This window comes from Crotalus tigris, unplaced genomic scaffold, assembly GCF_016545835.1.
Source record: "Crotalus tigris isolate CLP2741 ecotype Arizona unplaced genomic scaffold, ASM1654583v1 scf7180000019840.826796, whole genome shotgun sequence".
NCBI classification, from domain to species: Eukaryota; Metazoa; Chordata; class Lepidosauria; order Squamata; family Viperidae; genus Crotalus; species Crotalus tigris.
This window is the reverse complement of record NW_024097735.1, coordinates 1-26201: the sequence shown is the minus strand read 5'-3', so window position 1 is coordinate 26201 and position 26201 is coordinate 1. Positions and strand designations below refer to the sequence as shown.

Genomic DNA, 26201 nt, shown 5'->3' with positions numbered 1-26201 from the left:
GAATTACATCATGGTCGCATTCACACAAGTCGGGTAAAGATCATTAATGTTGTGGTTGCATGTGCACAAACCAGGCCAAAGTATGGTGCTGTACTGAGCTTCGTCCTTTGGGGGGGGGGGCTCAGCGTATTCAAACTCTTGTTTTAAGAAAGTGTTAAATCGCCAATCGGGTACATGGGTCATGTGAACGCAGCGGATGCTGATTGCTGGCTCACATCCTTGGCAGGGATCCCAGATACTGCACGCCCGACACGGGGGTGATGCCAATCATCTAATATCAGTACAGGTAGTCCTTGACGTACAGCCAAAATTGATCCCAGAATTCATGCTGCTAAGTGAGACATTTAAGTGAGTTTTGCCCCATTTTACGACCTTTTTGCCAAAGCTGTTAAGTGAATTAGTCACCCGGTTGTTAAGAGAATCTGACTCCCCCCTCCCTTGACTTTGCTCGTCAGAAGGTGGCAAAAGACGATCCCATGACCCCGGGAAACTGCGACCATCATAAATATGAACCGGTGGCCCAACGTCCAAATTTTGAACGTGGGGATGCTGCAAGGTAACTGTGAAAAAGGGTGCATGAGTCACTTTTGTCGGTGTCTTTGTAACTTTGAAAGGTCACTAAACGAACCGTTGTAAGTCGAGGACTACCTGTACACTTATGCAGGGAGCAAGGCGTGTAGTATTTCCTAGTGGTTGGAAAGCGCTCCTTGGCTCAGCCTTCTTTCCTTCCTCTAAAAGGCCGCCTTGGCAGGGAGCCAGCTTCCTGAAGCGGATTCCCCGCGCGTGGGGAAGCGACGCCGAGCCCCCTTCCCCCGCTCCCTTCCTTGGGGTTAACCGGCTGGGGATAATAGTGGCTGTAGTTCAAGGCCCGCTCTGCGCCAGCCGTCGCGGCGCTTCTTCCGGGACGGATTGACAGGTCGGGGCGCCCTCTGGTGTCCGCGGGAGGCGCTGCGCCCGGAGAATCTCCGCTATCACTTTCGATCTCAAAGCCGGGGTTTTCACGGAAGCGCTTCGGGGACAGGAGCCGCGATGGACCACCGCGGGGTAACCAAGATCAGCACCGGGGTGAGTGGCTCTGCAGAAGGAGAGGAGGGGGGGGGGTTCAGCCTCCAGGGTCCCCCAAACGTTGCAGCAGGAAGGGAAGGTGGGGCGTCGGAGAGGAAGGGGGCTCGCCGGCCAAAGAAGGAAGTTGCGTCGGGCAGACGGTTTGAATTCAAGAGACCTGAAGGGCTTGCTTTCTGCTTGCAAGGCTGAATCTGGCCTGAAAAGCAAACCTTGGCTGAGCAATCGCCCGCCAGTCACAGCTGCTCCCATTTTTTGTGTGCAATGGTTACGGCAACACCGGGGTGGGCAACATGAGAAAAGCTAAGCAGGGATAGAGAGAGAGACAGAGAGAGAAAAAGAGAGGGATAGATAGGTGGTAGGGTAGGTGAGAGAGAAAAGAGAGATGATAGAGTGATAGATAGCTAGATAGCTAAATAGAAAGAGGTAGGTAGGTAGGTAGGTAGGCAGGCAGGCAGACAGACAGACAGACAGACAGACAGACAGACAGACAGACAGACAGACAGACAGACAGACAGATAGATAGATAGATAGATAGATGCTACATATAGATCAATAGATGGATGAATGAATGGATAGATATAAATTACATCTATCTACCTACCTACCTCCTACCTACCTACCTGTCTCTGTCTGTCTGCCTGCCTGCCTGCCTGCCTGCCTGTCTGTCTGTCTGCCTGCCTGCCTGCCTGCCTACCTACCTACCTACCTACCTACCTATCTACCTACCTATCTATCCAAAATAGTCAACCCCACTCGGTCTGGAAGCACAAAGCTCCAGGTGTCACACAAAATCTGCATCATCCAATAGATAGATAGATAGATAGATAGATAGATAGATAGATAATGATAGAGAGATAGATGCTAGATATAGATCAATAGATAGATAGACAGATAGATGATAGATAGATAGATAAAAAGATAGATAGATAGATGGATGGATAGATAGATGGATAGATGGATGGATGGATGGATGAATGGATGGATGAATGGATAGATATAAATTGCATCTATCTATCTATCAATCTATCTATCTATCTATCTATCTATCTATCTATCTATCTATCTATCTATCTATCTATCTATCTATCTATCTATCTACCCACCCACCCACCCACCCACCCACCCACCCATCTATCTATCTATCTATCTATCTATCTATCTATCTATCTATCTATCTATCTATCTATCTATCTTATCTATCTATCCATCCAAAATAGTCAATCCCACTTGCTCTGGAAGCACAAAGCTCCAGGTGTTACACAAAATCTGGCATCATCCGATAGATAGATAGATAGATAGATAGATAGATAGATAGATAGATAGATAGATAGATAGATAGATAGATAGATAATGATAGAGAGATAGAGAGACAGATGCTAGATATAGATCAATAGATAGACAGATAGATGATAGATAGATAGATAAAAAGATAGATAGATAGATGGATGGATAGATGGATGGATGGATGGATGAATGGATGGATGAATGGATAGATATAAATTGCATCTATCTATCTATCTATCTATCTATCTATCTATCTATCTATCTATCTATCTATCTATCTATCTATCTATCTATCTATCTACCCACCTATCTATCTATCTATCTATCTATCTATCTATCTATCTATCTATCTATCTTATCTATCTATCCATCCAAAATAGTCAATCCCACTTGCTCTAGAAGCACAAAGCTCCAGGTGTTACAGAAAATCTGGCATCATCCGATAGATAGATAGGTAGGTAGGTAGGTAGACTGACAGACAGACAGACAGACTGACTTACTTTATTGTCACTTTAGATATACACTATTCAGCATACATTAAAGCAGTGATTCTCAACCTTTCTAATGCCGTGACCCCATAATACAGTTCCCCATGTTGCGGTGACCCCCAAGTGGGTGTGGCCACCAATAAGAGGGAGTAGGACAGCTAGGGAAAAGGGAAAAAAATGGCGGACAGCATGGTTTGGTGACCCCAGTGAAATGGTCATTTGACCCCAAATGGGGTCCCGACCCACAGGTTGAGAACCACTGCATTAAAGGAAATGGGAGACCATCAGAAAATCCCAGACTGAGGCAGTCGGAAAAAAAAGGAGTTTCCTTCTGCTTCCCCCCCAAAAGAGGACCGACATGTCCGTGAAGTAACCAGGAGACTCCATTTACTGATGGAGAAACTGAGGCTGGAAGATGGGCAGCCCACGCTTGGAGTGATTTCCCATCCCCCCCCCCCCGGAGGCCTTCTAATGTGAAGGAGCAAGCTTGTCTCCCTCACTAAAGATTTGTCACACCCAGTCACAACCCAGCACCATCTGGGCAGAACTGAATCTGGCCCTCCGGGGAGAACAGCCAGATTGAGAAACACTGATCTAAACAAACCAGTGCTTTAAGTGTGTTAACTGTAAATTATGCAAATAAAACAATGCAGGTAATCCTCGACTTAACTACCGTTCGTTTAGTGACCGTTCAAAGTTAGAGCGGTTGTCAACGCTGCTAACATCGGATGTTTTTGCTCTGACAATAGTTGGAGATGCAACCATTTTCTTCTTATGTTTTACTTTTACAGGTAGATGGTGCTGGGGGGAGGAATGTGCATGGGGGTTTAGTTAGACATAATAAAACTGGACCCAGCTGTGAACAAAGGTTAATGAAATAAGAGATGATAAGAATTGGCAGGCTGGAGAACTGGAGGGAGAGCCTGCATTTCAAACTAATTGGAGAATGTGATTTATGACTGTCCATCAGAGGAGGGAATTGTCCTTTGATACTATGTGCTCAGGGGAGGGGAATCCAGTTTTTGGCTTCGACTATGTAAGTGTCGAAGTTATGCTTTTCCAATAAAGACCAGCTTTCACACTTAACGACCGTTGCAGCATCCCCAGGGTCACATGATCCAAATTCAGACGCTTGGCAACTGACTCGTATTTGTGACGGCCGCAGTGTCCCCGGGTCACGTGATCCCCTTTTGCGACCCTCTGACGAGCAGTGCGGACAGGGAAGCCAAATTTGCTTAACAAACCGCGTGACTCATTTAACAGCTAACAATGATTCATTTAACGACCACGGCAAGGAAGGTCGTCAAATGGGGCAAAACTCAACCAATGTTTCACTTAGCGGCAGAAAATGGGGGCTGAATTGTGGTCGTAAGTTCAAGGACTACCTGTATGGTATTTATTTAAGCACTGGTGGCCGGTTAGTACCAGGTTCCATCTTTCTACAAACCATAATTAGGCCTTGGTTGAGCTCCATTTCTGCAGGGTCAAAATGCTCTCATTCCATTCCTCTCACAACAACCCTATAAGGTAGGCCAGCTGGTTGATAGCACCTGAATAAAACAGACAAGAAGCAATTGGCTGGGACTTTGAGGACTACCTATACTGAAATTTACCATTGTGATGGTGGATAGTGAGCAGACTGCTAATATTTGATATCCTTACTGGGAGGGAGCTCCATGGGGTGGTGGTGGGATGATTCTTGCAGGGGTGTGTGTGATTTTGTCTGCGTAATTTGCTTCCCTGTAGGATCCCTGTAACTAGGTGTGGAAGATGTAGTTTTGCATACAATAGATCAAACTTTTTGATTTGGCGGCCTGAAAAGGGAGGCAGGCACCGCTGCGTGCGTGCGCAAAAACGAGTCCCGTGTGTGTGTGCAAAAATGGGCCACATGTGAGCGCATGCACACACACAAATGGCTGTGTGCAAGCACATGCAAACAGCCACACATGAGCGCATGCGCACATGCAAATGGGGTGCGGTCGCGAGTACTGCAAATGGGGCAGCGCTAGCACCGGTGGGATGCTCCGGGCGGTGCTAGTGCTGGTGGGACACTTAGGGGGGCGCTAGCACAAGTGTGGGGATTTGAGTGCATACACATGTGCACGTGTACTGGCCATCCCTTCATGTGGCCCAGTTGCCAAGCGGCTGCGGCCTGTTAACGGGCTGCGGCCCACAGATTGGGGACCCCTGCAATAGATCTAAGCCTTTGGGGTCCTCTCCTGCTTCTGGCTCAGCATGAAGCTCTTATTGGGGATTCTACTTCCACGAAAGCCTGGAAAATAGAGTAGGGGAGACGGTGGGGGAGGGGAGGAAGCACCACCAGGAAATGAATGTAACTCTCCTGTCGCTCAAACGGTCTGCCCTGGTTATCACAAACGGCTCTCTGCAAGGACAGCTTGTCCTCGACTTCACTACAGTTCATTTAGTGACTGTTCAAATTACGACAGCATTGGAGAAAAGAAACGACACGACACGACCGTTTTTTCAAACATGCAGCATTCCCCACCACCATGTGATCAAAATTTAGATCAGTGGTTCTCAACCTGTGGGTCGGGACCCCATTTGGGGTCAAACGACCATTTCACGGGGGTCGCCAAACAACGCAGTCCGCCATTTTTTCCCCCTTTTCCTTAGCTGTGCTACTCCCTTTTAGTCTATTGGCTTTTGAAAGCCAATAGAATAGACTCTCTTGAATAGAGTCTAATTCTATTGGCTTTCAAAAGCCAATAGGAATTGTCCAGGCTGTCTCTGCCCTGCTGAGCCCACCAAAATCCCATTCTGCAAACGGTGCTGCACCAGTTGAGTAGTCCTCGACTTACGACCGGTTGAGTAGACCTCGACTTATGACCGGTTGGGGGTCGCAGCATTAAAAAGGTTGAGAACCACTGGCTTAGATGCTTGGCAACTGACTCACGTTTACGTCGGCTGCAGTGTCCCAAGGTCATGTCCTCCCCTTTTGCGACCTTCTGACCCGCAAAGTCAGTGGGAAAATCGGACTTAGCAACCATGTCACGAACTTAACAACTGCAAAAATTCATTTAACTGGGGCAAAATTCACCTCATAAATCATAAATGTCTCACTTAGTGGTGTAAATTTGGGACTCAATTGTGCCTGTGCTAACTTCATAACTGCGGTGATTCGCTGAACAATTGGGGCATTAGAGCTAAAAGCGAAAAGAAAATTAATTATTATGAAGATGCTTGATTTATTGATTAACCCAGGTAATATATATATATATATATATATATATATAATGGTTTTGATTTATTAAAGGGGACATTGTATTATTAAGTAGATGATTTAATATGGTGGGAAATAGATAACTTTTAGGGAATAGAACAAGATTACATTCAAATAGATAAAATGTGTATTTTGGATATTATATTTTGTTATGAAGTGAGAGAAAGGAAATCTTGGTTACCCAAAGTATGAAAATTATAAATATCAAAGGTTAAATTGGAATATTGATGAGGGATCAAAACTTGGGTAAAAATTAATAATAGAATATGGATTGTTTATGAAGATTGAATCTAATTAAGATATGTGTAAGCTAAAAATTATTGATAAATGTAATAATGGTGTCTTTATTGAGTTGATGTAATTAGAACTGTACTAGCTTGAATACGAGACAATAAAGGTTAAGGAAAAAAAAGAAGAAATATCTGATGTTGTAACCTGAGATTTGCACTAAAGATTTTGTTACTGAACTATTGATTAACCCAGTCACCACGTTGCTTTTTAAATGTAAAATTGGAAAATTAATAAAATATTATTTAAAAAAGATAATTGGAGCATGGGAGGTAGTAAAATGGGGCAAAAACCCGCTTAGCAACCGTCTCACTTAGCAAGGAAAATTTTGAGGGTCAATGACAGTCATAAGCCGAGGACTAGTAATACTGCTGGGTTTTTCTGAAAACGGTTTCAGTGGGTGGCTGTGTTGGCCATAAGGAAGCTGCAAAGTCACCGATAAAGCTGATCTTTGGACCTTCCACCAGCCTGCACACTGTAAAATTCCATGCAAAGCCACAACAGGCACGCAGAGACTTTTGCCATGCTGCATGCCAAGCGTGGCACGGGGAACGGCCTCGGGGCTCCCTACCAACCCAAATTCCCCTTCTTAGCTGGAAAAATGACTCACGTTCAGCGCTTGGATTTCCCAGCTCCGATTAGATAACAAGGCAGGTGTCAACGCTGCTAACATCAGATGTTTTTGCATCGACAACAGAGGGAAATATAGCCATCTTTTACCTTTTGCTTTTAGAGTTAGATGATGCTGGGAGGGGGGATGTGAGCGATAAACATAGCAACACTAAACCTAGTGTGAGAATCAAGGTTATTGTAACCAGAGTTGATAAGGAATTGGCTGGAGAACTGGAGAGGAAGCCCGCACTTCAGGCTAATTGGGGAATGTGATTTATGACAGTTAATTGGAGGAGGGAACTGTGCTTTGATACTATGTATTCAGAGGAGGGGAATTTAGTTTTTGACTTCCATTATGCAGTGCCGATGTTGTGCTACTCAAAATAAAGATTCTTTAAGGTAAACGATGCCTCAAAGTTCTTTTGAAGCATTTCATCTGTCGGAACCGTGACCGCAGGAGATGCAGCTTTGCCAAAACGCTGAGATTCCCTGCCTGGATTTGTGGCTTGGCTGTGTTTTCAGGCTGCTGGCAGCTACACAAAACCAACTGGCAACCGCACAGATCTTTTCAACGGGGTTTTCGATTGATTCAGCTGAACTCCCTTTTAGAACCATGTAATCCCTTCATTCAGGTTAGAGTCGGGGGCAACTGGGTGGAGTTGAGCATTTGCCAGTCAGACGCCCTTGCTGACACCACGTGGAGTTCACAACAGGAGTTTTCAATTGATTATGTTCCATTAAGCTTCTTCTCCAAAGCACTAAACGGCAGGACAAGAAACAATGGATGGAAACTAATCAAGGAGAGAAGCAACCTGGAATTAAGGAGAAACTTCCTAACAGCGAGGATCAACCAGTGGAACAGCTTTGCCTTCAGATGTGGGCGGGTGCTTCATCACTGGAGGTTTTAAAGAAGACACTGGACAGCCACTGGTCTGAAATGGTATATAGGGTCTCCTGCCTGAGCAGGGGGCAGGACTAGAAGACCTCCAAGGTCCCTTCCAGCTCTAATTTGATTCCGATTCTGATTCGAGTCATTTTCGTCTCCCAGTGACGACCTGGTTTTCTCAAGGATCCTTTAATACAGGCATTAAATCTGGCCCACTACTTTGCACCCATTGGCAATCCACCTGTACATTTTGCACCTGTTAAAGGTCGCCTTACTTGGGGCCTGATGTGGGGGTCGAGATGAGCTGTAACCATGGCTTGAAAAATTATTGCCATATCTCTCCAGCCCAGGAAAGTAGCTATCTGGGACACTGGCCTCATGGACCCCAGGGGAATCCTGACACCGCTGCCCCCCTGACTTCTGTGACAGCTGAGCATGGAGGCATGTCCCAGGCTGCAGGTGTGCTCTTTTTCACCCTGTCATGCAGCTGCAGCCTCTCCAGGATACTGTTGGCTTCCCATGCGAGGACACAACATGTAGATAACGCAACTGGAGTCCCTGTTCTTTTGTCTATAATGGTGGGTAGCCCACAACCAGCCGGGTATTATTGCATTCTAACTTCCATTATCATGCATGCATGCATGCATGCATGCATTCATTCATAAAATTTATTAGCCGCCCATCTTACAACATGGTAACTCTGAGAGGCTTACAAGGTTAAAAGACAGAACTGTATAAAACCTCATAAGATAAATACAATGCTGTAATCATTCATCACTGGTCATTACACCTCCCTTCAATTTTTCTCCGGCTGTGGCTGATGGAACTCAACCATATTTGTGCAATCATCAGTTGTCCCTCTGGCTTGGGGACTAAACACCAAGGAGGAACCAAGTGTGTGCGAGGTCTTGCTTGGGCGACACGAGAACTTTGACACAGGCTGCACCAGGTGCTGGGAAAACAGAGAGCACTTTTCCTTAGTGGCGCAAGGTGTCTCTCATCCACTCCTCTCTTGAAGAAAGTAAAGAGATGATGAAGAGAGGGAAGAATAGTTCCCAAAGCAACAAAAAAGGTAATAAAAGACGTCCATTTCTCAATAGAATAGAGTAGAGTAGAGTAGAGTAGAATAGAATAGAATAGAATAGAATAGAATAGAATAGAATTTAGAATAGAATAGAATAGAATTTAGAATAGAATAGAATAGAATAGAATTTAGAATAGAATAGAATAGAATAGAATAGAATAGAATAGAATAGAATAGAATAGAATAGTTGGAAGGGACCTTGGAGGCCATCTAGTCCAACCCCCTGCTCAGGCAGGAAACCCTATACCATTTCAGACAAATGATTGTTTAGTCTCCTCTTAAAAACTTCCAGTGTTGGAGCATTCATAACTTCTGGAGGCAGGTGGTTCCACTGGTTAATTGTTCTAAGTGTCAGGAAGTTTCTCCATAGTTCTAGGTTGCTTCTCTCCTTGATTAGTTCCCATCCGTTGCTTCTTGTCCTGCCTTCAGGTGCTTTGGAGGATAGCTTGACTCCCTCTTCTCTGGGGCAACCCCTGAGAAATTGGAACACGGCTATCATGTCACCCCCTAGTCCTTCTCTTTATTAAACTAGACATGCCCAATTCCAGCAACCGTTCTTCATATGTTTTAGCCTCCAGTCCCCTGATCATCTTTGTTGCTCTGCACTAGGAACTGCCTCATAGTGCTGATACTTCTCTTCCACTCTACAAATAACACTTGTTCTCTTCTCCTCTACAGACCACCATCATGGCTGTGGAGTTTGATGGTGGGGTCGTCCTGGGCTCCGACTCCCGTGTTTCTGCAGGGTAAGGTCTGAGTGAATGTGAGAAAAGGTGTAATATCTTGCATTGCCCAGAAGAGAGAGAGGAAAGTCTCCTTCGGATCAACTCTTGGTGACCTGAGGGACAGGCCCAAAGAGTTTTTTTTTAGATAATCAAGAGGTCATTTGCTCTTGCCTTATTCCAGGGTATTTTTCCTCAACCACCCAGTCTAATTCTCCTCCGTGGGATTTCCTAGTGGTCCCCCATCCAAGTATTAACCGGAACCTTTCCAGATCAGCCAAAGTTGGCTTGGTGCTACCATGAAATGAAACTAGGTGAGATTTAAGGCAGCGCCTTAAAACAGGGGTCTTCAAACGGGGCCCTTTTATGACTTGTGGACTTCAACTCCCAGAATTCCTCAGCCAGCATACGCCAAGTTTGAAGACACCTGATTTAAAGCATATTCCCAGTGTGCCGGTTGGGGGGAATTCTGGGAGTTGAAGTCTGCAAGTCTTTAAGTTGTCAGATTTGGAGACCTTGGATTTAACCAAAGAGAAATGGAAGTGCCCACGCAGGTCAGGTGATCTTGCTGGCAGGTGAATTTCACACGCAGCTGTTGGTGGGGAAGGGGAGAACACCTGCTTTGCAAAGTAGGGAGAGGCAGGGAGGAGCCTTCTTAGGCTGACCAGCCCAGTCTTGCTGGCTGTGTGAAGTATGGGAAGTGCACCACGACAGAAGTGTGGTAAAATGATCACGTGGAGGACCTTGTTCTCCCTCTGTCTCCTGCGATTTATATTAATTGTTTTATTTAATATCCCAGTATGATTTAGCTTGATGGCTTATTTGGTGTCCTATGATTATCACTAAGTGTTGTATCTTATGATTTCTCATGAATGCGTTTTTATGATGATGATGGTCATGATTTATCACTTACTGCTTGTATGTACACTGAGATCTTATGGACCGGAGACTAATTCCTTATGGGTCCGATCACACTTGGCCAATAAAGAATTCTATTCTGTTCTGTTCTGTTCCGTTCCGTTCCATTCTGTTCCATTCCATATTTTCTATTCTATTCTATTCTATTCTATTCTATTCTATTCTATTCTATTCTATTCTATTCTATTCTATTCTGTTCTTATTCCATATTCTATTCTGTTCCGTTCCGTTCCGTTCTGTTCCATTCCATATTTTCTATTCTGTTCTATTCTATTCTATTCTATTCTATTCTATTCTATTCTATTCTATTCTATTCTATTCTATTCCATTCCATTCCATTCCATTCTATTCTATTCTGTTCTTATTCCATATTCTATTCTGTTCTGTTCCGTTCCGTTCTGTTCCATTCCATATTTTCTATTCTGTTCTGTTCTATTCTGTTCTGTTCTGTTCTGTTCTATTCTATTCTATTCTATTCTATTCTATTCTGTTCTATTCTATTCCATTCCATTCCATTCCATTCCTATTTCTATTTCTATTCTATTTCCCTTCCATTTCATTTCTATTTCTATATCTATTTCTGTTCTGTTCTGTTCTCTTCCCTTCCATTATATTATATTATATTATATTATCATATCATATCATATCATATCATATCATATTATATTCCTTTCTCTTCTCTTCTCTTCTCTTCTCTTCTCTTCTCTTCTCTTCTCTTCTCTTCTCTTCTCTTCTCTTCTCTTCTCTTCTCTTCTCCTCTCCTCTCCTCTCCTCTTCCCTTCCATTCCATTCCATTCCATTCTGTCCTGAATGCTTTCAATGTCTTGTCTTCCTCTTTCCAGGGAGTCGGTGGTCAACTGCTTCTTCAACAAGCTAGAACCCCTGCATGACCGGATTTACTGCGCACTCTCTGGCTCCGCAGCTGATGCTCAGGCCATCGTTGACCTGATCAATTACCAGCTGGAGCTCCACAGGTGAGGAAGTCTAAGGAGCTGCTCAACGGAGCCCACCAGGGTCCTCCTCTTTCACGGAAGCCCAACCTCAGAGTAGTCTCTAGATCTGCCCATCTTCTGATCCTTGAAAGGAAAGCACACTCAAGGGGCACCAACTGGCAGGTTTCAGATCCCGGGGTGGCCTAGAGGGGAGGGGTTGATGCAAAGTGAGAAGGAGGAAGAGATATCAGCAGAGCATAAAGTAGGATCTTGTAGATCAAGGGTCTTCAAACTTGGCAACTTTAAGACTTGTGGACTTCAACTCCCTGGCTGGCTGAGGAATCCTGGGAGTTGAAGTCCACAAGTATTAAAGTTGCCAAGTTTGAAGACCCTTGATCTAGATCAAGGGCCTTCAAAGTTGGCCCTGTTATGACTTGGGACTTCAAATCCCAGAATTCTGGGAGTTGAAGTCCATAAGTCTTAAAGTTGTCAAGTTTGAAGATCCTTGATCAAGATAGTGTAAGCATGATGCACTTCTGATCAGTGGTGATCAGGAATGAACAGGCAAAGAGAGTGGAAGAGTGGAAATTAGCCATCAAGGCAGTCATCGGACAATACATTCCTCACCACCATCTTGACCTCTGTGCCCAGCCCTGCTTCTTCATTGTTCAGTAAACACAAAAGTCTCCTTTATATAGAGGATCATTTTCAGGGGATCTTCGTGTGTGTCGTATCTTTTCAGAGACTCCTTTCTGAAAGTCAGGAAATACACACTACGAAGCCTAAAAGCAAATAGCAGAAACATTGGTGTGTGTGTGTTTGTATGTATGTTAACATTTAAAAATCCCCCAAATCTCAAGATGCAGCAGTTTTTCTACCCATGAACTCTGTGAGTTTTTGGTGTAAAAAAAAAAAGCGATCTCTGTGCTCAAACTAATCAAGGAGAGAAGCAACCTAGAACTAAGGAGACATTTCCTGACCATTAGAACAATTAACCGGTGGAACAACCTGCCTCCAGAAGTTGTGAATGCTCCAACCCTGGAAGTTTTTGAAAAGAGATTGGACAGCCATTTGTCTGAAATGGGATAGGGTTTCCTGCCTGAGCAGGGGGTTGAACTAGATGACCTCCAAGTCCCTTTTCAACTCTATTATTCCATTCCATTCCATTCCATTCTATTCTATTCTTATTCCTATTCCTATTCTATTATTATTCTATTCTATTCTATTCTATTCTATTCTATTCTATTCTAATTATTCTATTTATTATTATTCTATTCTATTGTTATTCTATTCTATTCTATTATTATTCCTATTCCTATTCTATTATTATTCTATTCCTATTCCTATTCCTATTCCTATTCTATTATTATTCTATTCTATTCTATTCTATTTATTATTATTCTATTCTATTGTTATTCTATCTATTCTTATTCTTATTCCTATTCCTATTCCTATTCTATTATTATTCTGTTCTGTTCTATTCTATTTTATTATTATTCTATTCTATTCTAATTATTATATTTATTATTATTCTATTCTATTCTATTCTATTCTATTCTATTCTATTCTATTCTATTCTATTCTATTCCATTCCATTCCATTCCATTCCATTCCATTCCATATTTTCTATTCTATTCTATTCTATTCTATTCTATTCTATTCTATTCTATTCTATTCTATTCTATTCTATTCTATTCTATTCTATTCTATTCTATTATTATTTTATTCTATTCTATTCTAATGCCATACCATGCCACGCCACACCACACCACTTTCATCTTGTTATAAGCTTAATTAATCAAAATAGAGCTGGAAGGGACCTTGGAGGTCTTCTAGTCCAACCCCCTGCTCAAGCAGGAGAACCTACACCATTTGAGACAAGTGACTGTCTGGTCTCTTCTTAAAAACCTCCAGTGATGAAGCACCTACAACTGCCGAAGGCAAGTTGCTCCCCTGGTTAATTGTCCTCACCGTTAGGAAATTTCTCCTTAATTCCAGGTTGCTTCTCTCCTTGATTAGTTTCCATCCCTCGTTTCTTCTGCCTCATGAGCTGAGCCTCATGTCAGAAAAGCGAAAGAGAAATGTTTTTCCCTGGCCCTCCGGGAACAAGAAAGCCTTCTCTCCTTCCCCTCTGAATAGGGACAAATGTGCCTCAAGCAATCCTTGTATCAGTAAACCCAATAATTTATTTATTCCTTGGTGTATCTCTGAGAGAGTCAAACTTTCCAGCTCACCCTGTCCTTGGTGGAGAAAACTTTACTGAGGCAGCATCGCCCCCTGGTGGCCACGATAAAAATGGCGCTTCTTTTCTATCACTTGATTTCCCAGAACGGGCAGCATCGCCCCCCCTGGTGGCCATTATAAAACTGCTGCTTCTTTTCTATCACTTGATTTCCCAGAAAAGGCAGCTGCCAAACGCTGGATCCCATTGGCTCCAATCAGGGCATCAAATGCTCCCTGGAGCAGGAGTTGGAAAGTACCGACAACGGAGGCCAGGAACCCTGTAGCTACCTTGGACGTTGCCTGCAGTCTTTTCCCTTCCAAAGTCTGCTTCGTTTATTTTCAGATTGCCATTTGCAAGGCAGTTCAGGGGATTTTTCTCCCGAGTGAGTGGGAGAACAATTACAGCCCAAATGGTGCCAATTGCTTTTTTTTTTAAGAGGGAAGCATAAATAGACTTACTGCATCTTCATAGTGATGATTATACCCATTTTACAGGTGGGGAAGACAAAGAACCTAACCTTCTCCTCTACACTCTCTTCACCATTTGTTGTTGTTAATTGCGAAGTCGTGTCCGACCCATCGCGACCCCATGGACAACGTTCCTCCAGGCCTTCCTGTCCTCTACCATCTTCTGGAGTCCATTTAAGTTCACACCTACTGCTTCAGTGACTCCATCCAGCCATCTCATTCTCTGTCGTCCCCTTCTTCTATTGCCCTCAATCTTTCCCAGCATTAGGCCCTTCTCCAGTGAGTCCTTCCTTCTCATTAGGTGGCCAAAGTATTTGAGTTTCAACTTCAGGATCTGGCCTTCTAAAGAGCAGTCGGGGTTGATCTCTTCTAGGACTGACCGGTTTGAACGCCTTGCAGTCCAAGGGACTCGCAGGAGTCTTCTCCAGCACCATAGTTCAAAGGCCTCCATTCTTTGGCGCTCAGCCTTTCTTATGGTCCAACTTTCACAGCCATACATTGCAACTGGGAAAACCATGGCCTGGACTATACGCACTTTTGTTGGCAGGGTGATGTCTCTGCTTTTTAGTATGCTGTCTAGATTTGCCATAGCTTTCCTCCCCAGGAGCAAGCGTCTTTTAATTTCTTGGCTGCAGTCCCCATCTGAGGTGATCTTGGAGCCCAGAAAAATAAAATCTGTCACTACCTCCATTTCTTCCCCATCTATTCTCTTCACCATACCTAGCCACAATTTCTTAAACTTCTTAAACGTGATTAAAACCCATCCCTCAATTTATTTTTACTAATCCAGAAGAGCCAAAGAAACAAATTTTTTTTTTAATAATCCTCATGCACTCACTTCGAATCGTCAGGAAACAAATGGAAAATCCACAGAAATTAGGACCCAGCGATGGTAGAAGAATCTGGTCCTTTATACACATTAGGAATTAAATTAAATCCCCTTGCAAATAACACTTCCTTCTGAGTCGATATACAGGTAGTCCTCTATTTACAAGCACAACGGAGTTCCAAATTTACGTGGTTAAGTGAGACATTTGCGAAGTGAGTTTCGCTCCATTTTACTACCTTTCTTGCCGAATTTCTTAACAAATTTCTCACTTAGCCAGATACATTTGGGGCTACCTGTGGTCAATTTTAGTCAGGGCTACTTAGGTGGGGGCTTAGCATGGTAGGCAAATCCAGCCTCTTTGTTGTACAAAGGACAAAGCCCAGAAAATGGGTTTAATCCAGATTAAAAGTGTTGTGTAAATGACCCCTCAGAAGCCCTGGCTAAAATGTGCCCAGAAACTGGAGTCGCAGCTTTCCTCACAAGTGACCGGAGAAGTCCAAGATCTTCAGGAGATCCACTTTGGACCTGCTCTTCCAAACTGCAAAACACACAGAGAGAAACTGAGGCACAACTGAGCATGCTCAGCCTTTTCCCTTCTCCCCACAGCCTGGAGATGGAGATGCAGCCGCGGGTCCTGACTGCAGCCACCTTGGTGAAATCCCTCAGCTACAAGCACCCGGAACTCTCGGCCCACCTCCTGGTGGCTGGATGGGACCCCCAGAAGGGTGGGCAGGTAGGTCTAGTGGGGGGGGCTTTGGAGAAGAGGCTGCTCGGTGGTCAAATATGGATCAATCTATTGACAGAGCTGGAAGGGACCTTGGAGGTCTTCTAGTCCAGCCCCCTGCATAAGCAGGAGATCTTATATCATTTCAGACAAGTGGCTATCCAGTCTCTTCTTTAAAACCTTGAGTGATGAAGCACCCACAACGTCTGAAGGCAAAGCTGTTCCACTGGTTGATTGTCCTCACTGTTAGGAAGTTTCTCCGTTAATTCCTGGTTGCTTCTCTCCTTGATTAGTTTCCGTCCATTCTTTTGTCGTCTTGCCTTCGGATGTTTCGGAAAATAGGTTGACTCTCCCCCTCTTCTTTGTGGCAGCCTCTCAACTATGAAACGCTGCTATCGTGTCGTCCCTAGTCCTTCTTTGCACTAGACAAACCCAATTTCCGCAACCATTCTTCATATGTTTTAGCCTCCAACCTCCTCATAACCTTTGCTATAAATTTGATGCGCTCTTTCCATCTTTTTTTTATAATATGGTGATCAAAACTGGATGCAGTATTCTAATCAAGTCCAGCTGATAACCTATTAAGACCCCCTCCCCACTGTGTTTCCCTGAAAATAATTAATTATATTAATTTTTGCTCCAAAAGACACATTAGGACTTATTTTCCGGTTAGGTCTTGTTTGGGGGGAAATACGGTACTAAATGCATCCGTCTGGCTGACAATCTTAACGGGGGGTTATTTTTGGGGTGGGGCTTATATTACAAGTGTCCTGAAAAATCACGTTGGCTCTTATTTTTGGGGATATGCGGTAATTCTTTCTACACAATGCCACTTAGCTGCCTTCTTCTTCTTCTTCTTCTTCTTCTTCTTCTTCTTCTTCTTCTTCTTCTTCTTCTTCTTCTTCTTCTTCTTCTTCTTCTTCTTCTTCTTCTTCTTCTTCTTCTTCTTCTTCTTCTTCTTCTTCTTCTTCTTCTTCTTCTCCTCCTCCTCCTCCTCCTCCTCCTCCTCCTCCTCCTCCATCTCATGGAGCCTGCCTGGGTAAGTCCCTGCAGTTTTCTTGGCTACAGTTTTCTTGGCTGAGAGAAACTGACTGTTCCAAGGCCACGCAGCTGGCTTTTGTGCCTAAGCCAGGCCTAGAAGACTAGACTCCCAGTTTCTAGCCTAATGCTTTAACCAGTACACGACACTGCTTCTCACCTACGCAGCTGCTTCTGGTTATAATACAGGTGGGGAGAATTCGATGTTTAGAAACCTTGGTTTCTTTGACAACATCACATTTCTCAGGCTAATTACAGATAGTCCTCCTATTCTGTTCTATTCTGTTCTATTCTATTCTGTTTCTGTTTCTCTACTCTACTCTGTTCTTTCTATCTATTCCAGTGGTTCTCAACCTTTTTAATGCCGCGACCCCCCCCAACCGGTCGTAAGTTGAGGACTACTCAACTGGTCGTAAGTCAAGGACTACTCAACTGGTGCAGCACTGTTTGCAGAATGGGACTTTGGGCGGGCTCAGCAGGGCAGAGACAGCCTGGACAATTCCTATTGGCTTTTGAAAGCCAATAGAATTAGACTCTATTCAAGAGAGTCTATTCTATTGGCGTTCGAAAGCCAATAGAATAAAAGGGAGTAGCACAGCTAAGGAAAAGGGGGGGAAAATGGCGGGCTGCGTTGTTTGGCGACCGCCGTGAAATGGTCGTTCGACCCCAAATGGGGTCCCGACCCACAGGTTGAGAACTACTGATCTATCCTTATTCTACTGTACTCTGCTCTATTCTATTCTTTCTATCTATCCTTTTTCTACTCTACTCTACTCTACTCTACTCTACTCTACTCTATTCTAATGCATGGTGAATATATTCTAGCCACAATGTTTCAATTTGCTGATGAGTTTGCACCACGAAGCAGGATTCATCCTTTCCTTCTATTCTGACAGGTTTACAGTACACTGGGAGGAATGTTGAACCGGCAGCCCTTTTCCATTGGGGGGTCAGGAAGTACCTTCATTTACGGTTATGTGGATTCTGCCTACAAATCTGGCATGAGTCGGGAAGAATGTCGTCAGTTCACCAAAAACAGTATCTATCCGGTTGTGTCCATTCTGGGTCGGTGAGGATGAGATGAAACTGCCAGAATCCCCTTTTTTTTCAAAAGCAGGACCAACTGTCATAAGCTTACAAACCGCAGCGTGTATCATGGTTCAGGGCATCGTAAAATAGAATAGAATAACAGAGTTGGAAGGGACCTTGGAGGTCTTCTAGTCCAACCCCATGCTCAAGCAGGAGATCCTATTCCCTTCCAGAGAAGTGGCTGTCCAGTCTTTTCTTAAAAACTGCCAGGGATGGAGTACCTACAACTTCGGAAGGCAAGCTATTTCACTGATCGATAGATCAGTGGACTATCGATCAATAGATTCCACTATCAACCGATAGATTAACTGATTGTGTGCGATCAAGTCATTTTCGACTCTTATTGACCACACAGAGTTTTTCTAAAATGATCTGTCCATAGCCTAGTGCAGGGGTAGGCAACCTTGGCTCTTTTATGACTCGTAGACTTCAACCCCCAGAATTCCTGAGCCAGCATGGCTCAGCTTGGAAACCTCTCTCTTTCCCCTCAGCATGGCTGGCTCAGGAATTCTGGGAATTGAAGTCCACCAGTCATAAAAGAGCCAAGGTTGCCTACCTCTGGCCTAGGCCTAGGCCGCTTTATGACTGGTGGACTTCAACTCCCAGAATTCCTCAGCCAGCATAGCTCAGCTTGGAAACCTCTCCCTTTCCCCTCAGCATGGCTGGCTCAGGAATTCTGGGAGTTGAAGTCCACAGTCATAAAAGAGCCAAGGTTGCCTACCTCTGGCCTAGGCCTAGGCCGCTTTATGACTGGTGGACTTCAACTCCCAGAATTCCTCAGCCAGCATAGCTCAGCTTGGAAACCTCTCCCTTTCCCCTCAGCATGGCTGGCTCAGGAATTCTGGGAGTTGAAGTTCACAGTCATAAAAGAGCCAAGGTTGCCTACCTCTACACTAGACCAGGGGGTAGGCAACCTTGGCTCTTTGATGACTCGTGGACTTCAACTCCCAGAATTCCTGAGCCAGTCACGCTGAGGGGAAAGGGAGAGGTTTCCAAGCTGAACCATGCTGGCTCAGGAATTCTGGGAGTTGAAGTCCACGAGTTATAAAAGAGCCAAGGCTGCCTACCCCTGGCCTAGTGCTTCAATTCTTCCCACGACGCCCCCATTGCCATTGAGTCCATCCCCCTTGCTTGATGGTGGTCCTCTTTGCACACCTGAAGTAGACACAGACAAGGTTCCCCCCCCCCATGCCATCACTCTGTTAAACAACTAATTCCCACAACACTTGTCAAACTATCTAGCAAAGCTGTATTGCTATTATTATTCTCATCTTTCCTATTACCTATCTACTTAGGACTATAACTTTGTTGCTCGTATCTTACGATTTATATTGTTTTATTTAGTATCCTAGTACGATTTGTGTTTACTGCTTATTTAGTATCCTAGGACTATCACTAAGTGTTGCATCTTATGATTTATGATGAATGTATTTTTACGGTGACTATGATCCTGATTAATCACTTATTGCTTGTATGTACACTTGAGAGCTTATGCACCGGAGACAAATTCCTTGTGTGTCCTATCACACTTGGCCAATAAAAAATTCTATTCTTTGAAATAGAAGCTCTTTCCTAGAAAAAGCCGAGATGCCCGTCAATGTCGCTCGTTGCATCTTTCCACCTCCAGGGGGGCGCCGGTAAGCTGCTCCACAGTTGGCAGGGGAATCCCCACTTGCTGTAAACCTCCGTAACTGAAGCTACTTAGCAACTGCTGACTCAAGGACATTCTCTTCAACCATTGGCTGGGCGATCTAATACTTGGTTTTTGCTGTTTTTTCCGGTGCCTACGCTTCCAGTGGAAGAAGTGTGGGTTCAAACCTGGAGGAAGAATTCAGAATTAGAATAGAGCTGGAAAAGAGTTCTTGTGTATTTATTTGTTTGCTCCATTTATGTAGAGTAGAGTAGAGTAGAGTAGAGTAGAGTAGAGTAGAGTAGAGTAGAGTAGAGTAGAATAGAATAGAATAGAATAGAATAGAATAGAATAGAATAGAATAGAATAGAATAGAATAGAATAGAATAGAATAGTTGGAAGTGACCTGGCTGAGGAATTCTGGGAGTTGAAGTCCACAAGTCATAAAGAGGCCAAGTTTGAAGACCCCTGTTCTAAGAAAACATATGGGCCTCATGCAAAGTCAGGAAGCTTCTTGGAAACGAAACTAATAGGAACAATGGCAAAATTCCAGCTTCCTCTTTTGAGAAGGACAAGAACTTGTTTGTTTCTCAGATGAAGTCAGGACATGTGGCGGGTGGGCGCTTAGCTGACTGGAGAATGTTCACACCTGGGAAGAGCCAAGTTACCTTCTCTTGAACGGGATTGGTGTAGCTCTGCCTTATCTCTTTATTTTGGTCCAATCGACTGCTCCATGGCTGATTTTAACCCTTTTGTTCCCTTCTTCAGCTATTGCCTTGGCAATGGTCCGGGATGGTTCCAGCGGGGGCATCATCTACCTCGTCACCATCACCAAAGACGGCGTCAAGGAAGAAGCTGTTTTAGGAGATGACCTCCCTAAATTTTACAATGAATGAATTTGCTTCTCAACCTTCTCCGTCTCCATTTTTTAAAAATCATTAAAGGATAAGTGGAAACCCCGTGTTGAATTCTTGGGTTTTCATGGGTTGACACGCACAGTGGATAACACAATAACAGAGTTGGAAGGGACCTTGAAGGTCTTGTAGTCCAGGGGCCTGCAACCTTGACAACTTTAAGACTTATGGACTTCAGCTCCCAGAATTCCTCAGCCAGCATAGCTGGCTGAGGAATTCTGGGAGCTGAAGTCCACAAGTCTTAAAGTTGTCAAGGTTGTAGACCCCTTTCTAGTCCACCCTGCTCAGGCAGGAAATCTTACAGTAGTGGCTAAAATTGTGGAAACCTTTTGGGAAAAGTGTACAGTAGAAATGCCGCCTTTGGTTAAGTTTCCACCATTTTTTCTTCTAATTTTTTTATAACTGTAACCTTGTTCACTTAATAATACTATTTTACATCGCTTTCTGGGCGACCAGTTCAACTCTTTGCACCATTCCTTTAATTTTATTACGTTTTACAAGCTCACTAAATGAAAGAACACAAAAAACCCCATCCATCTTGATAGCGATCACATAACACATTGACAAATGTCCTCTCAGCTTCAATACATGACATCAATAACTGAATCCTACTGGGATCCGATTGGCTCATTGCCAAAACAAGATGACACCTGATTGGCTCTCTAAACACTCATTCATTAGCTACAGTCAGATGAAGGAAAGCTACCTGATATCAACCTAAGCAAGTTGTGCTTCCTTTTTCTGGTTATTTGGCTACATCTTTTCGCAGAATACAGTACAAATAATTGAACAAACTATGTTGCATTACATTCTTGATTAAATTATCTTTCCATTGATATATAATTTTATGGTACTACTCCAAAAAACAGAGTGGTGTTATTAGCCATCAAACCTCAAAAATACATTTTTCCACAATTTTGGCCACTACTGTATAAACCATTTCAGACAAATGGTTGTCCAATCTCTTCTTAAAAACTTCCAGTGTTGGAGCATTCACCGTTTCTGGAGGCAGGTTGTTCCACTGATTACCGTAATTGTTCTCACTGTCAGGAAATTTCTCCTTAGTTCTAAGCTGCTTCTCTCCTTGATTAGTTTCCATCCGTTGCTGCCTGTCCTGCCTTTAGTATTCTGCCTGGAGTGAAGCAGAAATTCCTACACAGAATTCCCCAGTGAACAGTCTGAAAATAATACTTTTATGCTTCACACAAACACATTCTCAGAGACTCTTCCCATCCTGCTTACAATCTCTTTGGACTGTTGCCTTCTGGCAGAAGATATAGAACATTTAAAACTCGGACCACACGTTTTCTGAATAGTTTTTATCCCAAGGCTATAATTGCACTTAATAATGAACTAAAAGGTCACCATCAGTGAACTGTTGGACAGTATTACTTGGTCAGTTGGGTGGATGTTTGGGTGGTTTTAGGGGTGAGGAATTGTGGTGGGTGGGAGTGTGTTTGGGGATTATGTGTGTGGGACCTGGTCTTTGGGTGTCACGTAAATTTCGTTGTATGTGTATACACAGTATACACATACAATGACAATAAAGTTTATTATAAAGTTTATTATTATTCCACGAGTCCTGCCATTAAGAGTTGCAACCAGGGACACTTTTTAAACTGAGGTAATTTTTTTTTTCCAGCTGCAACCAGGGGCCCTCTGGATGGGTGAGACCTCAACTTCCATCATTCCCTGCCTCTCGGACTCCTAGCCAATCCCCCCACATCTGGAGGCTGCTCTCCGAAACCAGTTGGCCTGCTCGGAACTGCTCCAGCCGCAAGCAAGCAGTTCTGAGAACAGAGAGGAGAATTGAATACTACTCCTCCTTTGCTGGCCCTCCCTCGGCCATTCTCCACAGCCAATGAGGCCCTGGCCCTTGCCCTTCGGTCCCGCCCCATTCGCCCAGGCACCCTTTCTCCCAGGCCTTTGGCTGCACAGGACAAATAGCCCCCAGCTAATTGGGTGGCAGGTAGAAGCCATGGTGCTGCGAGGCAGCGTGCGATTGGCGACGGGCAATCACAGAGGCTTTGGGGGGGGGCAGAATGCAATGCAAATTTTTTAAAAAATAAATACTGTGGCTGCTCTGCAAATTTGGAGGCCTTGCAGATCTGTCACCAGGATCGGAAGGAGGGGGAGTGGCAGTGGGAGTAGCCGCCCAGACCACTGGGGCGCAGGGCAGATAGGTGACAGTGTACTGGGGAGACTAGGGAGGGAGGGAGGGAGGGAAGGGCGCCTCAAGATAAGATAACCTTTATTGTCATTTTTTTTTACTGTGGGCACAACGGCACACATCAAAAATGAAATTTGGTTAGCCCGCTCTCAAAGTGAAACATATACATGACACACACCTAAACATACTATAAACAACATATGTATAGACCAGGGATGGGCAACCTTGGCTCTTTTATGACTCGTGGACTTCAACTCCCAGGATTCCTGAGCCAGCATGAGGGAAACTTTGGCTCTTTTATGACTCGTGGGCTTCAACTCCCAGAATTCCTGAGCCAGCCATGCTGAGGGGAAAGGGAGAGGTTTCCAAGCTGTGCCATGCTGGCTCAGGAATTCTGGGAGTTGAAGTCCACGAGTCATAAAAGAGCCAAGGTTGCCTACCCCTGGTTATAGACCCACATATTCTGCACACCGCTGACTCAACTGTTGTACCTGTATTGAAATCCTTAAGAACATAAGCATATTCAGCAGATGCCCTGTCGAAGGTGGACTGTGTGCTTGGTGTGAGAAACCTGTCCGCAGGAGATGCGGCGCCATAAACTAGCCAGGTTCTATAAACAGACGAGGTTGCCCCTGCTGTGACCCCAGACAGAAAAGAGAGGATCTGAAGGTGAGGCTTTGCCCTACAGACGGCCAGTTTCCAGAGACTCAGAACCAATTGGAAGGTCCCCCTAATGACTTCAGCCTTCTTCATCGGTAGAAACACAGGTAGTCCTCAACTTACAACAATTCATTTAGTGACCGTTCAAAGTTACAACGGCACTGAAAAAAAGACGACCATTGTTTCAATCACGACCTTTGCAACATCCCCATGATCATATGATCAAAATTCAGAATGTTTGGCAACTGGTTCAGACTTACGACCGTTGCTTGCTGTGTCCCAAGCTCCTCTGATCCCCTTTTGCGACCTTGTGACAAGCAAAATCAATGGAGAGGCTGGATTCACTTAACAACCGGGAGACTGTGGTGATTCACTTAACCACTGAGGCAAAAAAGGTTGTAAAATGGGGGCAAGACCACTTAACAAAACATTTTGCTTAACAACAGAAATGTTGGGCTCAATTGTGGTTGTAATTCAAGGACTGCCTGGACAGACCTCCCTTTCATGCTTAAATTTCTACTCTGTCCATATGGGTGGGAAATGAGCAGGAAATGGCTGGAGCCTTAAAAATAACTTTCTTTGTTTCTCAGGCCTTGTAACAACAACTACATTCAGCAATTATAATAACAAGGATTGTAGCCAGAATAGTTATTTACAGATAGTCCTTGACTTACGACGGTTGAGCCCAAAATTGATGTTGTTAAGTGAGACACTTGTTCAGTGAATTTTGCCCCATTCTAACAATTAGTAACACGATTGTTATGTGAATCTGGTTTCCCCGTTGACTTTACTCGTCGGAAAGTCGCAAAAAGGGATCACGTGACCCCCCCCTCCGGGACACGGCGACCGTCATAAAATGCGAGCCGCTTGTCAAGCATCCCAATGACCGTGGGAACGTTGCAACGGTCATAAATGTGAAAAACGGCCACGTCACTTTTTCAATGCCGTTGTACCTTTGAACGGTCACTAAACGAACTGTTGTAAGTCGAGGACCACCTGTATTGTTTGAGTCTCAGAAGGACTGCCAAAGGAGGGAGCAGCCATCTAAATTTGTTGCTTGTTTCTCACCTCCTCCAGCTGCCCAGCTGTGGGGCAGGGGGTTGCATGGGGTCTCAAAGGGACACGCAGCCCCCCTCCTCTTCCCCTGGTTCCTCCCCCCCCCCAGGCCCAGATAACCCTCCCGCTTTTCCCAGCCCCCCATTTCTGCCCCTCCCCCCAAGAGGCGGAAGGCCTGGAAGGGGATTTCTTGATGGAACTTTCGCTTTCCTTTCCCCGCCTGTCCGCCCGGTTGCGCCTGAACGTCTGCCTAGCAACAATGACGATACGAGAATATGTTTTTTCTATTGGTTGAGTTTGGCCAATCACCCGCTTTTGTTCTGGGTTGTTGCGTTGTTGATCACCAGGAGCGCGTCTTTCTCTGCCTGCGACTTCCGTATAAAGGGGGACAAATTGTGGATCGGGGCCAGGATGGCGCTGCGCTCTGCGCCCCTCTTGCTCCTGGTGTTGGTGGCCGTCGGTCAGCCGGAGAGCTGCCTCGGTGAGTCCCTTTCGGGGGCGCTTTTCTACGGGGGGGGGGAGAATCAATTCAGGAAGTCTCTCTCGCTCACTCGCTCCGCTCTCTAAAGTTTACCCGATTCGGTCCTCTTTCTCGTCCGCTCCCCCAGGGCCCCTCTCAGAAGGGACCCCAAAGCGTGGGTGGGACTCTGCTGCCTCTTTGTCTCCTCCCCCCCCTGTCTCCCAGGAGAGGCCCTCTGGAAGCAGGATAAAGGTGGCCCCTCCAGATGTCAGTCAAGTCTACCTGGGCGCAGTTCTTTCCCTCCCTCGAGGTGGAGGTTGTCGGAAAGCGGCGTTTGCACTGGATCAGATCAATTCACGAACCCCCCCCCCGGCTGCCTTCGCACAACCCCCCCCCCTCCTCTTGGGTCGTACTTCCTGCTTTGGGCAAGGCTTGGGGGCTCTTTCTGGCTTCTGGTGCTGGGGGGATCCGGCTTGTTTCTCCACTCAGACACGGAAGCTGTAGCCTCATCTCAACCCCAATAACTCTGCCCCTCTGGGTCCCTTCCAGGCGCTTCCTCGCACTCCCTGAAGTATTTCTACTCCTCCATCTCGGAGCCCAGTCAGGGGCAGCCCCACTTTGTCATTGTGGGGTACGTGGACGGTCAGGTCTTTGTTCACTATGACAGCAACAGCCAGAAGATGCAGCCTCGAGTCTCCTGGATGGAGAAGGTGGGGAAGGAGGACCCCCAATACTGGGACATAGAGTCTCAGAAACAATGGGGCGCAGAGGAGGTGTTCAGACAAAGCCTGGAGACTCTGAGGCTTCGCTACAATCAGAGCGAAGGTGAGTGATGGGTCAGATGGCTCCTCCTGCCCCATAATCCCCTCCCCCGGAGCACGAGAGAGGAGAAAGGATCTCTCCTAGAGGAAAGGGTGCTGCCATATTTTTTTAAAAAAAGATTTTTTAAAATGTTTATTCTTTTTTTAAAAAATTAATGTAAGTTTATCCTTGGCCCATAACTAAAGTTCTCTGTGCAGTTTACAGCTACTAAAACATTTTAAAACTCCAAAGGGAGATTTGCCAACTGTGTGTTTTCCTGGTGATATGCAGGGAATAGAATAGAATGGAATAGTAATAGGAATGGAATTAGAATTGGAATTGGAATAGAATGGGATGGGATGGGATGGGATAGGATAGGATTAGAACAGAACAACAGAACAGAATTAGAATAGAATTATAATTAGAATAGAATTAGAATAAGAATTAGAATAGAATTATAGAATAGAATTAGAATAGAATTAGAACAGAAAGAAATAGAATAGAATAGAATAGAATAGAATTAGAATAAGAATTAGAATAAAATTATAGAATAGAATTAGAATAGAAAGAAATAGAATAGAATTAGAATAGAAAGAAATAGAATAGAATAGAATAGAAT

General features: G+C 44.6%; 2 protein-coding genes across 4 annotated transcripts; both read left to right on the top strand.

Annotated features, from left to right (window-relative positions):
* The first annotated feature begins 959 nt into the window (after positions 1 to 959).
* On the top strand, positions 960 to 20430 carry LOC120317833 (proteasome subunit beta type-9-like). Of its 3 annotated transcripts, none has more exons than XM_039364744.1 (6): positions 960 to 1065; positions 9627 to 9694; positions 11431 to 11562; positions 15647 to 15773; positions 17699 to 17840; positions 20290 to 20430. In XM_039364744.1, the coding sequence occupies exons 1-6, from the start codon at positions 1030 to 1032 to the stop codon at positions 20415 to 20417; spliced, it is 633 nt and encodes a 210-aa protein (XP_039220678.1). In that variant the 5' UTR covers positions 960 to 1029; the 3' UTR covers positions 20418 to 20430. The 3 variants fall into 3 exon arrangements, with proteins under 3 accessions (XP_039220678.1, XP_039220676.1, XP_039220677.1); XM_039364742.1 differs by having other exon boundaries at positions 17699 to 17867; XM_039364743.1 differs by having other exon boundaries at positions 17699 to 17871.
* A 4196-nt stretch (positions 20431 to 24626) lies between these two features.
* LOC120317824 (H-2 class I histocompatibility antigen, Q10 alpha chain-like) lies at positions 24627 to 25629 on the top strand. The gene is made up of 2 exons (XM_039364729.1): positions 24627 to 24802; positions 25331 to 25629. Exons 1-2 carry the CDS (start codon positions 24733 to 24735, stop codon positions 25612 to 25614), a joined length of 354 nt encoding a protein of 117 aa, XP_039220663.1. The 5' UTR covers positions 24627 to 24732; the 3' UTR covers positions 25615 to 25629.
* The last annotated feature ends 572 nt before the right edge of the window (positions 25630 to 26201 follow it).